Source organism: Oncorhynchus gorbuscha, linkage group LG25 (assembly GCF_021184085.1).
Source record: "Oncorhynchus gorbuscha isolate QuinsamMale2020 ecotype Even-year linkage group LG25, OgorEven_v1.0, whole genome shotgun sequence".
NCBI classification, from domain to species: domain Eukaryota; kingdom Metazoa; phylum Chordata; class Actinopteri; order Salmoniformes; family Salmonidae; genus Oncorhynchus; species Oncorhynchus gorbuscha.
In genome coordinates this window covers 17,199,825-17,214,098 of record NC_060197.1, presented here as the reverse complement: position 1 = coordinate 17,214,098, position 14,274 = coordinate 17,199,825, and the positions used below count along the sequence as shown (strand labels likewise).

Sequence of the window (14,274 nt, the reverse complement as noted above, 5' to 3'; positions counted from 1 at the left end):
ACTGAAGATCTCGTACAGTGCTGTGTACTACTCCCTTTACAGAACAGCACAAACTGGCCCTAACCAGAATAGAAAGAGAGTGGAAGGCTCCAATGCACAACTGAGCAAGAGGACAAGTACATTAGAGTGTCTAGTTTGAGAAACAGACGCCTCACAAGTCCTCAACTGGCAGCTTCATTAAATAGTACCCACAAAACACCAGTCTCAACGTCAACAGAGACGAGGCGACTCCGGGATGCTGGCCTTCTAGACAGACTTTCTCTGTCCAGTATCTGTGTTCTTTTGCCCATCTTAATCTCTTATTTCTATTGGCCAGCCTGAGATATGGGTTTTTCTTTCTAACTCTGCCTAGAAGGCTAACATCCGGGAGTCGCCTCTTCACTGTTGACATTATATACAATAAGAAGTTTATAAGTGTTGAGCACACTTCACAGTGCAGTGTGAGTGAGTAGTGCACTTGTGTACATTACATTTGTCCTCTAGCTGGGATAGTTGACTGACAGGTTTTAGGCTATGAGTGAAATGAAAACACTGGATCCATCAGGGTGAATAATGGTTGACATATACAGTAGCTGCTCCATACCTTCATGTAGACTTAAAGCACTAATTCACCCTCTAGACTACAGCAGTGTTTTTCAACACTAGTCCTGGGGATCCAGAGTGGTGTAAATGTTTGTTCTAGCCCAGCTCTGACAAAACGAATCAAGGTAATCAGTGATTAGGTGACTAGTTGAACCAGATGTGTGTTCGTGCTGGCCTGAACCAAAAATATACACCCTTTGAGTCCAACTCCATCCCCAGGACCATTATAGGACAACACTACACTATTGTGCCAAAAAGTATGAAGTCTTATGTGTTGCTTTCTAGTAATCTAACTCTCCAGTTCCTGTACCTCTATAGGGGACCCAAAGCCTTTGCCTAACACAGTACAAGGGGACTGACGGACTGAGCAGAGAGCTATTAGCTCTCAGTGATAACGACTGTACATTTACTCTCCATGACAACTCAGTCAACTGTATAAGCCTGCTTCAGGGATTATAAAATATATGTTGAAAGTATGCAATAATCCGGTTCAGAAGAGGTGGGCTGAAGTTAACTGAGGTGAGATAGGTCGCTTCTGTGAGATGAAAGGCTGACACACATAATGGACTGACGCACACACATACACGCAAGCCAACACACACGCGTACCGGACACACACCGTAGAGCCCCTGACAGACTCTCCCCATGTGACATGTCCAGTTAGCGTCACGCTGGAGACCTCATTACAGCGATTACAGTGACAGCCAGAGGAGCCATGCACCATGGCGGCGGCACTTGGTAACTCACTAACCCCTCTCAGAATAAAATGGGCAGCGCCAGGCTAGCTCACTATAGCTCTACCCCATTCAGAAGCAGCTGTCCTGGCCTGAGCCGAGACTCTCCTTTCTCTCCTATGGACCCATTATGAATTATCTGGGGCAGCCTTGCCTGTCTGTCTCTCTTTGTCTCTCTTTTTCGCATTCTCTCTCTGTCCTTCTCTCCCTCTCCTCTCCTCTCCCTCTCATTCTCTCCCTCCCTCCCTCCCTCCCTCCCTCCCTCCCTCCCTCTCTCTGTCCCCTTCCTCCACACAGCTACCACCACCACCACACATTGACCTGGTTCAAAGGGCAGCAAGACAGAGCCAGGCGGTAGCACAGAGCCAGGCGGTAGCACAGGGCCAGGCGGTAGCACAGGGCCAGGCGGTAGCACAGTCACATTTCTCGCCAGCATAATCTCCTACTAAACAAACACACTTCAAACAGAATGGCTCTTGTAAAATTTGAAATGTACTGCAGGCCAGAGGCCAGGGTGCACTGGCTGCACCGGGGAAGGCTGGTAACCGTCCTAAACAGTGTTCTCTGCTATGGATATGGTTGAGTTTATACAGTATGTGTGTAGATCTCCATGAATAATAATAACTACACTGGTAAGAAAGGTGATTAAGTCACAGCTTTATCATGCTGACTCTCTGCAGATCAGGACCTGACCTCAGCCCCTGCCTCCGCCTCAGCCAACCACAATGGTCCCCTGAGAGACCAGCACACATCATTTCCCATCTGCAAACCACAGCAGTCACAGCCCTAATTTAATTCTAGAGCTACAACGAGTCCAGAGAAGAAGCATCTGGACCCACACTGAAGGGAAACAACCGGCACGATACACAACTAGATTACAGGAAACAATCAATCTTTCACTCATAGACTTTCACTCATATAGACTTGTTCGGATTCATTTGAGAGGAAAACAGAAAGAAGAGGGAGGATTGCTGCCCTGTGTCCACACATTGCAAAGGGAGGACAATAGAGTTAGGCAGCCGGCTTTTAAACTCCACTCATATCAGAGGTTAAATTGTGGCCAAGTACCTGGGGAATTCAGGCACTAGGAACAGGGTTTTTAAATGCCCAATGCAGACGTTTTTTTACTATCAAGAGCAAATCATTTCTGCGTAACAATTAAGTACCTTACTGTATTTAATTAGGGCTCCCGGGTGGCACAGTAGTCTAAGACACTGCAAGAGGAGTCACTGCAGTACCTGGTTCGAATCCAGGCTGCATCACATCCGGCTGTTACTGGGAGTTCCATAGGGATAAATAAGAATTTGTTCTTAACTGACTTGCCTGGTTAAATAAAATAATTGTTTAAATTTGTCTGGGAGAGGTCTCTGTGTTGGGAGGGGAAAACTAAAAATGAGCTGTTATTGGTGGCAGGTATCCTAGTGGTTAGTGCGCTGGGCCAGTAACCGAAAGGTTGCTGGATCGAATCCCCGAACTGACGAGAGAAAAATCTGTCGTTCTGCCCCCTGAACAAGGCAGTTCCCTAGTAGGTGGTCATCATAAATAAGAATTTGTTCTTAACTGACTTGCCTAGTTAAATTGGCAGAGAGGTTTGGAACTCTCGTTGTTATTGGTCTATTAATCAATTTACTGCATGGTGATGTCTCCATGGAAAGGCAAAACACTATGCAAACCTTCTGATTAGACGTTCCTGTGTAGATTGTATTTTCAACCAGCCACTATCAGTTAAATAACAGTGATCCAATTTGATCACACTTTTACAGTGTTAGTTTCATCAGCTTTTGTACAACATGATATACTGTAAACCATAGTAAAACATATTTTGACTGCATTGGGCCTTTTAATGAGCGTTGGAACAGACCCTTTACTTCCCGGGTTGATTTTAACCTGAGACACTGATGCTGTAGAGCAGAGGTTAACGAGGGACCGTTCTACACACACGAACACACACACACACACACACACACACACACACACACACACACACACACACACACACACACACACACACACACACACACACACACACACACACACACACACACACACACACACACACACACACACACACACACACACACACACACACACACACACACACAGTCTTCTCTGGCCCTTCACTGCACCTGAAACTGAGACCAGGGAACTTAAATGGTTCTGTTGTTGTGCTGCTTACAACAAGTGTCTCAATCAGTTTTGAAAGGTCCCCTTGAAAGAAGAATGAAAAGCTTCAGCTACGCCCTCTATGACATGGGTTAGAGCAGAACAGGCCTGGGTTAATGGATGCCCAGGGATAGAGGAAGAAGAGAGGGGATGGGGAAGGAAATGGCACTGTAGCCCTTTCCTGCAGTCAAATGACCTAGTGGCCTAATGGGTGGAATTGTATTAATATTTTTCATGATTTCATAATTAATAAACATAATTTAAAATCTGGTGTTTCTATGTCAAAAGGTTTTGTTATATTTCAGTTTTCTGTGATGTACTGTACAGTACCAGTCAAAAGTTTGGACACATCTACTCATTCAAGGTATTTTCTTTATTTTTACTATTTTCTACATTGTAGAATAATAGTGAAGAAATCAACACTATGAAATATCACATATGGAATCATGTAATAACCAAAAAAGTGTTATACAAATCTAAATATATTTTATATTTGTGATTTTTCAAAGTAGCCACCCTTTTCCTTGATGACAGCTTTGCACACTCTTAACCAGGTTCACCTGGAATGCTTTTCCAATAGTTGAATGAGTTCCCACATATACTGAGTGTAACGGATGTGAAACGGCTAGCTTAGTTAGCGTTGTACGCTAAATAGCGTTTCAATCGGTTACGTCACTTGCTCTGAGACCTTGAAGTAGTAGTTCCACTTGCTCTGCAAGGGCCGCGGCTTTTGTGGAGCGATGGGTAACGATGCTTCGAGGGTGACTGTTGTCGATGTGTGCAGAAGGTCCCTGGTTCGCGCCCGGGTATGGGCGAGGGGACGGACGTAAAGTTATTCTGTTACATTGATGCTGTTGACCCGGATTACTGGTTGCTGCGGAAAAAAGGAGGAAGGTCAAAAGGGGGGTGAGTGTAACGGATGTGAAACGGCTAGCTTAGTTAGCAGTGTGCGCTAAATAGCGTTTCAATCGGTTACGTCACTTGCTCTGAGACCTTGAAGTAGTAGTTCCCCTTGCTCTGCAAGGGCCGTGGCTTTTATGGAGCGATGGGTAACGATGCTTCGTGGGTGACTGTTGTTGATGTGTGCAGAAGGTCCCTGGTTCGCGCCCGGGTATGGGCGAGGGGACGGTTTAAAATTATACTGTTACATGAGCACTTGTTGGCTGCTTTTCCTTCACTCTGCGGTCCAACCATCCCAAACCATCTCAATTGGGTTGAGGTTGGGTGATTGTGTAGGCCAGGTCATCTAATGAAGCACTCCATCCCTCTCATTCTTGGTCAAATAGCCCTTACACAGCCTGTAGGTGTGTTGGGTCATTGTCCTGTTGAAAAACAAATGATAGTCCCACTAAGCTCAAACCAGATGGGATGGTGTACCGTTGCATAATGCTGTGGTAGCCATACTGGTAAAGTGTGCCTTGAATTCTAAATAAATCACAGACAGTGTCACGAGCAAAGCACCCCCACACCTCCTCCTCCGACTCTGCGTCTCACAAAGACACGGCGGGTTGGAACCAAAAATCTCAAATTTGGACTCATCAGACCAAAGGACAGATTTCCACTGATCTAATGTCAATTGCTTGTTTCTTTGCAGCAATTCAACCATGAAGGCCTGATTCACGTGTTCTCTCTGAACACTTGATGTTGAGATGTGTCTGTTACTTGAACTCTGTGACGCATTTATTTGGACTGAAATTTCTGAGGCTGGTAACTCTAATGAACTTATCCTCTGCAGCAGAGGTAACTCTGGGTCTTCCTTTCCTGTGGCAGTCCTCATGAGAGCCAGTTTCATCAAAGCGCTTGATGGTTTTTGCGAGTGCAGTTTTCCGGGATTGACTGAGTGTTGTTTATCTTTGCTTATTTGAGCTGTTCTTGCCATAATGTGGATTGGGCTTTTACCAAATAGGTCTATCTTCTATATACCACCCCTACCTTGTCAAAACACAACAGATTTTCTGAAACGCATTAAGAAGGAAAGAAATTCAAAAATGTACTTTTAACAAGGCAAACCTGTTAATTGAAATGCATTCCATGTGACTACCTCATGAAGCTGGTTGACAAGAGTGTGAAAAGATGTCATCAAGGCAAAGGGTGGCTACTTTAAAGAATATCAAATATAAAATACATTTTGATTTGTTTAGCACTTTTATGGTTACTACATGATTCCGTATGTGATATTTCATAGCTTTGATGTCTTCACTATTATTTTACAATGTAGAAAATAGTAAAAAAATAAAGAAAAACCCTGGAATGAGTAGGTGTGTCCAAACTTTTGACTGGTACTGTATATAAAGTGTAATGTCGGGATGCAAACTCAAAATTTAAAGTCTTGACATGTTACAGGTGTCTTTATTTAAAGCCCATAACCATACGTGTGAGGTGCATACTTTTCTCTCAAAGTAGACCCTGATTTAGCCCACTGCAGTAAAAGGTTAATGGGAATATTCTTATTGTCATCATCATCATCATCATCATCATCATTATCTGACGACATCCACCGATGTCATATGATATGCCTCTGATGGAGATGAGCTGGGGGAGGATGAAGAAATGGGCTGGGTGGAGAAAAAGGCACTTCAATGGGAATATTACTTCCACTGTCATATGACTGACATCATCCACTGTCGTCATGGATTTCATACAAAGTGCTCCTGTCCTCATGCTCCAATGTTGTGTGTTTGTTTCAATTATGACATTGTGAGGCAAAACGCAAAAGGCAACACTGTGTGTTGTGCGTGTGGATGACGATGTCACCTGTCATCATTCACTGTTCATCGGTTGCCTTTTTCAGGACATCAGGTGTGATCTCTTTTTGCCTCGACCTTAAGAGGCCCCTGACTCACTGACAGACACATTGTTTAGAGTCTGTCATAATATCAGTGTTTTAATGGGGAATACGTGCATTAAGCTACGTTTACAGAGCATCACTGTGAGTCATAGCTACAGGAAAAAATAACAGCTGACAACAGCGGTGTCAGTGTTTAATGCTCAGTCTTCAATCTTAACTTATGGTCCATGGTACTTGCTTTTAGGAACAGTCTGTCCATTTTTAAGTACTGTACTGGAGATCATGAAGCAAGTCAGTGGATAATTCTCAACGTCAATGCTCTGTGATTAACAGGTAGTAACAGGCTTTTCCCCCCTTAGAGCACAGAAAGACAAACTCTGCAGATTTCAACAACGATCAACTGATGCAAACGATGCATGTAAGCGCCTCCAACCAAATAAACCAAACTACTTTTCCCTAAAACGTCTTCCTTCAAATGGTCTTTGAATGAACAAATGTCTCTCTTAGTGTCCAGTCTCCACACAGGAAAATGATGTCACTTCAGTTACCAAGGCCACTAGTGAAAGAAGTGGAAGATTCAGCCAGAGGATTCTAGCCAGAGAATTCTGCAACTCAAGAACCCCCACTTCTCTTCTAAACGGGCGAGTGATGTCCATTCACAGGGTAACCACACTGGGCGGCGTGGGGTTCACTGACCAGTGGCCACAGCTCTAATGCTTCCTGGGTCAGAGGTCACATTGCAGCTACAGGGAAGAGCAGGAAAAGAGGAGCAGGGATCCACGCAGTGGCTGTCGATTTCACACTGTCAGTTAAGGGGGGGAAACCAGGACAAGAGACAAAGGACACACACACACATACACACACACCCACCTTCTCTTCCTCAAGCCAAGCACTATGATGAATGACACAAAATAACAGCGATCATATGTGGAAACATTCAGGGCAGTTAAGTAGCACTATGCCACAAAGGGAACTCTGTCAAAACACCAGATAAGAGGATGACACTAGCAGACATACAACCTTGTGAGTTGGAGTTATTTCGGATGGGAGAAAACAACCCAAGAATGTTTTGCAATGACACAGCCAAGGGCAATGAGTGATAATTGCAGAAAATAAATTGAGAGACACGTTATTTTCTTCTGGAAATGGGATAACAGTGAGACTCATAAAACACATTCGTTTATCAATCTGGGCTAAGTTAATGTATCTGACCTCAAGCCAACACAAGCTTATCTTGTGATATTCTGTTGTGCCGTTTTAAGGGCTTGTATTTTGGTCATGTTCAGGTTTAACGGCATGTTGTGATGATCTTGTTGTGTGTTGTGTGAAAGATAAATATCTTATATCTATAAGTGAAACTAAAATAAAACTAATTTTAGAAAGTAAACAGGCTAACAGGCTGGGGCAATGTTGTAGTACTCGAGTATAAAGGACTTGGACTTGGACTCGGACTCGGAATCGAACACTAGGGACTTGGGAACTCGACACGGACTCAAGGTTTAGTGACTTGACTACATCACTGGGCTGGCGGTTGAGTGCAGCAGCTCAGCTGCAAAGTGCCTGTCGACAGAAGAGAGTCAAGAGACCCATCTCTCTATATATAAACAAAGAAGCTGTAGGCGAGGGAACGATACAAGGTGCAACACTGACAGAGACACAAAGAAGTACTCAGTTATCAGTTATGGCCTAAGAGTAAAATACATATAGAGGAGTCTCAGCCAGAAGGATTCAGCTACAACACGTAGCCTTACTTGTATACTGAGAGAAGTGGATGAAATTGAATAGGTACTGTAACTATTGTTATTGTCTCCCGTAGTAAGTAAGGACACGTTGCAATATCACATGACGTGTGCCTGCAGCTGGTTTGCATGTATTTGTATGGCTGTTTGTGCATATGTATCATGAATGTACTGTAAAACCATAACATTTTCTAGTGCCGTGGCAGGAAGTGCACTCTTCTCCTAAAAGTAATCCATCCTGAGCTAAGAGCAGGAGGAGCAGCTGGGCTTTTATTGACACTGAAAAGCCAATGGGAGGTGTTGATGGTCAGCATAGACAAGGTGTCCGAAGAGGGGCATCTTGTGCGTTGGAGTCAAAACCACACCTTTTAAAAAAGGTACCAGGCTTGGACTGAAATTTAGAAGTAGCTGTGGTGCTACAAAAGTTCTTAATTGCAAAGTGTCTTAACTGCAAGGGGTATAGGTTTTTGTTTGTTTTAATCATGGAGACAGTTTGACTAGTGGAAAGGATGTTACTCTGTGAGGGTTTGGTCCCATTGCACAATAGCGGCTGTTTTGGTGACTTATGCCCCACATGTGAAAATCTGAAACAGAAGCTGCACTCTATATATCACACTAACACACTAACATAACAAGGCATATCCGTTATAGTGTAAATTCTATTGCTTTCTGAAATAATTGTCTTCTTTTGACTTTACCTGAACTAGTGTAAAAGGCCTGTCTAGCTTCTAACATGAACAACTTGAAACCTGAAACGAACAACACTGTTTGTTACCACTGTAGCCTAGCTCCAGGCTTGAGGGTATGCATAATTCATTCACTTCAAGGATATTGATGAAACGACCACTTGACTGGCTCCTCTGGGCACACTTTACTTGATCAAACATACTAACACTTACACGGGCCATGTTTATTCCATTTAGACTGAACTCATACGATACTGCCCAGTGAATAAATACTTCAATATAGTTGCGTCCAGGACAGCTATAGCCTTGTCTGTGTGCTTTAACAGCGCTGGCCTAAAAACATAAAACAGGTGTAATGAGCACAAAACGAAGTTGTGTAAAGCACAGAAAAAGTGGAACCAAAATCTATGCGCCAGTCATTTATGTTCAAGATCAGCGTCGGAAAACATAAGTTCATGAGAGTCACTGATCGACTCCGTCGCAGTAATGCACCAATGAATCGGTGAAAACAGGACTGTGCACTTCTGGTGCCAAAACATTGAACTTTTACTTGTCGCTCTCATTAACTTCACAAGAGCATTAGGATGATAATGGACCATATGAGCCTTGTGCATGAAACTGGGGCTGAAGCATTAAGCCTCGCTAACTGACAGCAGTTGGCCAACTAGCACCGGCAGGCTGTGTATCTAACAACAACAAGCTACATTGGTGATCGCTGTGTGTGTGTGTGTGTGTGTGTGTGTGTGTGTGTGTGTGTGTGTGTGTGTGTGTGTGTGTGTGTGTGTGTGTGTGTGTGTGTGTGTGTGTGTGTGTGTGTGTGCGTGCGTGCGTGCGTGCGTGCGTGCGTGCGTGCGTGCGTGCGTGCGTGCGTGCGTGCGTGCGTGCGTGCGTGCGTGCGTGTGTGTGTGGTGCCTGTTTCAAATGCTACAAGTCAGTGAAAACCTGTCAGTCAACCTGTCTTAAACATGTACTTAGTTGCTGCTCGACAGTCTCCACCAGCACACAGAAGTAATTACAGTGGGAGGGGATGCAAACTCACAATTGAATAGTGGGTTGAGGGTTTCTTTATGGATATTACTATAACTCGTCAGGGCTAATGTACAATGTGGTTGCAACGATAGCAGCTTTGATTATGTTGTAAAGTCACGACAAGAATGATTAAGTGGATGCTTTAACTTTTTGTGTCAGCTTGGATGCCAGATACATACTCATTATGTGCTTTCAAGTCAGTAGGGTTGGATCAAGGCAAGCACATACAGATCTGGCGGCCACCAGGCTGCAAGTATTACATTATATCAGAAGATGAAATGTCCTATATGATAGTATTATCCTTGAGACAGGTTGGCAGACAGCAGACAAAGCTGATGTTACCATGCAAGAACTCCTCTGACACAGAGACAGACAGACAATCAGTCTAATGGACCCAAGGCAACAGCAGAAAACAGGCTTAGACCGACACAGGGCTGTCTCTGAAATGACTCTCCAGATCTCAGGAGTGTGTGTATCATTTTGTACTGGAGGTCTGCGTCTGTCTGAGGGTTTCGTGAAAGAAAAAACAGTGCCTATCTATTTATGAGCCACTGTAACGGCTGTCGTGCCAGTGTGTGTGTGTGTGAGAGAGAGAGAAACAGGGATAGGTAGAGGGAGAGAGAAAGGAAAAGCGGGCTACAGGCTTAGAGAGGGACTTGGCAAGGATGTGCCAGCGTGTGGGTGCCGTGAGTCGATGTGTACATAATGTGATAAAGTAAGCTTTGGTCTGCTGGGCCGGAGTTCTCAGAATAGCAGAGAGAGCAGTAAGGTGCAGGGTCAGGGAAGGTATCCCTTTACTGTGGGCTTAAGGGATCTGCTTACTGGCCCATACACTGGACACTTGGATTAGTGACAGGTACCAAAGTTTATATCAGGGCCCAGGGGCAGGTGAAGAGGCAATGGTGTGTGGGAGATTTAGAACAAAGACCCAGAGTTTTTCGAACTCAGGGTCCTATAATACACATTATGAACATGTTATTACATGCTATCTGATAATCTGAGTCTATGCGTGTCTTTGTTTTCGTGATCACAGTTAGATACAGTAGTTGGCCTTGTCCTGTATAGACTCTCTCCACTGGCTCCTCCATGAGAATAAAAACTGGGAGCCTGATTGTCGAGGAAACAGAAGACCAAATTAAAGTTGCAAAAGAGAGAGAGACTAAAAAATAACTGGCAAATGCGTACAGTAATGGCCCCGACAGAGTGGTCGCCTCGCTTCGCGTTCTTAGGAAACTACGCAGTATTAGCTTTTTTTAATGTATTGTTTGTTACATTGTTACCCCAGGAAATCTTAAGTCTTATTACACACAGCCGGGAAGAACTATTAGGTATAAGAGCAACGTCAATTTACTTAGATTAGATTTGCGTGTATAAATAGTTGTTGGGGAATTGTTCGCTTACTTGTTAGATATTAATGTTGGAACTGGAAGCACAAGCATTTCGCTAAACTCACATTAATATCTGCTAACCATGTGAATGTGACCAATATAATTTGATTTGATTTATACAAAGCTAGCAAATAATTCATGAGGCATGTGCTTTCTATGCAGATGGATACATGGGCAGGGTTTACACACACTTGTGTCTGTCTGCGATTGTGTTGTGGGGAGCTATTTTAACACCGAGGACAGTCTCTGTACTGCTTATGCTGCCAACAGTTCACGGGCTATTATGCAGTCATTGCAATTAGTCCTTAGTCCTTGCAGTTACATGCTTTTATTGTGAAATGACAGTATATCGTTTTTGAAAACTCTAAATGCTGTCTGCGTGAAAATGTCTGCAATTAAAACAGTCTCTACAGTATCATGTTTATGTAGATGTGCTTGCTGCTAGTATATTGTCTCATGAATATGGCTGCATGTATATGCAGGAGAGAGGCTTGTAAAACCAAGGCCCAGTCCAGACAGAGACTTAGTAAACAGAGTACTGGGTCAAAGTCTGCCTGCAGTAACGAGTGAGCGGTGTAACCAGGTCTTAGTCTGTCTTCCACCGATCCTTCTCACATGACATTACAGATCCATGACACACACAGACGCAAGCGGTATTGCTTTCTCGTGCCAAAATCCGCCCCTTCTCCCTTCATTCATAAATCCATGTAGTCACTATGTCTGCAGCCAGGACACTGAGACAAGGTGTACTGTAGCTTAAGCACCAACAAAGGAAACCCATGAAACATTACCTACGAAATTGTGTTGGCCTATACGGGGGGCTGATGGTGACACTTAAAACAAATCCACGGCCGTGTTGCTTTAGCTGTTTGACATTTGACATGTGTCCGAGAATAAACGCCGGGAGAAACATAGTGTTATTGCTATCCATAATCCCTACGTAAACGTCGATTGCTTTGCCACATTGTAGTCTACTGTGCGTTATTTTGGAACCAATGCGCAAATGTTCAGGCTATCCACACATTCGTGCTATTGCACAGTAACTAGGCCATTATAACAGCCCGTGCTGTGGTTTATCAACACCGGCATTGTCACCATAATAATATAGGTACATTATCCTGGAGAGGCGTGACCAGGATGACCATTATTTTCCGACAGAACAGAACACCATCCAATGTCACAGGCTTACCTCAACGCGACCCGCACCGAACTTTCGTCCTGTCCGCTCATGGTTACGACGTCCGGAGGGTCGTCACTGCTGGAACAACCACGATATAAACAGCTTGGTTTTCTTTTTATTTAACGGTTTTACAGCATGCAGCTTCGTTACCGATGCGCTTGAGCCACCGCAGCTCACATCCACCTGATACAAATCATTTCAATACGAAGTCAGCATTAGCGTGCTATTGTCTGTGCTTATATCTCGGGCGAGGCGCATTCTGAATAAACGTAGGCTACGATATACGAGGTAACATTTTCAATGACATTGCATTATTCCCGTGTAGAGGCCAGCCTTGCGAGGTGATAGGGACAGAAAAATACACTTGCCCGCTCCTGTGTGTGTGACGGGAGGAGTGAAACGTAATCAAGCCACGCCTTCTGAGATGTCCCCTACCAACCCGACAGTGGGAAAATATCAACCCCATTGAATGAGTGAAGAAACATCGTGGGCGCTCTCATTTTTAACACCGTTCATTGTAATCATTCAAGTGAATGTATATCGTTTTCTTACGAATATTAAACGGTTCGGTAAATGGTAACCATCTCAAGGCCAATTATAGAGGCCAATTGATGGAATATGTTGGATTATTGATTGCCACTAGCTGAGTCTCAAACAATCACACCAGCTTGTTACCTGCAATGCAATTTAAAACGTCCAATGCAGTTAAAAACCGCCGATCTAATTAAAAACGAAGAGCATTGGCATATTGTATGTAGCCATACAGTTTGACATTCCAATCTAACGTGAATATGTTTGTGAAATACCAAATGGTGTAGGCCTAATAGTTAGTGTTGCAATGACATTACTGATATACGGGTGTGTGGATGGAGCAAGGCAGCATCGTGTGGTCATTGGTTATAAAAGATTATAAAAGTGCAGTTTGATCCAAATAATTTCCGTCTTTATACACTAGATGGCATCAGATACACGTTACATTGAATGCCCCTGTACTCTGAGGCTGGAATAAGCAACCAACCACAAAATGCTGACTAATAACAACACAACAGACCAATGAATGAGTCAATTACTTGAGTTTTGCAGTCTTAGTGGTTGTCTTATTTTATTTACAGGAAAATACATTTTCACATTGATGTAAATGAACACTCAGTGCACATCCTCACATGCAGAATGAACAACAGTACCAGAACAGGTGGGCTTAATGAAAACATTTGGTCTGTTTTCTCACCATAAAAAATGTCAAAAGGAGACTAGAAAAGAGGGGAGACAATGCCTCTTATTGTCTGTCAGTCCCATGTCTTTCTTGACTGAAACAGCATCACTAGGCCTATAGCACAATACAGACCCCATTCACATAACAGAAATTAGTTTAAGAAAATAACGACAACACATGCATTAGTTACAAGAGGTTCCATTAAATTAACAACCATTTTGCAAATCAAACTGAAATTGTCACAGTTGCCAAAATTGAATGAATTGCCTATGACAAAGTAAAATGCTATGATACACGTCAAATACATTACATTTGGATGTTCCACTTGTTAAAAAATTGACAAAAGAATTGTATCCATGAATTGTTAGTAAGTAAACGTGTTGTGGGAACATACTAGAGTAGCCATAACTTAACAGTTGCAATTTTATAGAATATCAAAAGTATATTTGATTTTGTTTGAGTTTGATCCATAGTATTGGTTAGATAGCTAACTCACGGTCACGTATACATGTTTTCATATATAGTTTCAAGCATCACCTCTTGATTCTACTCATTCCATACTATTCTCAGTCACTTTAAGACACTGTTTCATCCAGTAGTATACTATAGATACTTCCTATCAACAGGGCTGAGCAACACAGGTTGTTTTCTTTTACAGTACAGTCAAATCAGGTTTCACTATGTCAGGTGTCCATTTCAAGACACAAAGTATTTAGTTAGAATCCCAAAAAATGAGAAGCCTGAATATGTAGGTTATTTTCAGGCTTATAAC

General features: G+C 43.2%; 1 protein-coding gene across 3 annotated transcripts in view; it reads right to left on the bottom strand.

Annotated features, from left to right (window-relative positions):
* The window catches only part of LOC124014023 (kinesin-like protein KIF21A), a 47,476-nt gene extending 34,805 nt beyond the window's left edge, over window positions 1-12,671 (bottom strand). For all 3 annotated transcript variants that reach the window (XM_046328667.1, XM_046328668.1, XM_046328669.1), the window contains exon 1: window positions 12,299-12,671. In XM_046328667.1, coding sequence (XP_046184623.1) covers window positions 12,299-12,339 — 41 coding nt within the window. In that variant the 5' untranslated portion in view covers window positions 12,340-12,671. The remainder of the gene's footprint in view (window positions 1-12,298) is intronic.
* Window positions 12,672-14,274: the final 1,603 nt, after the last annotated feature.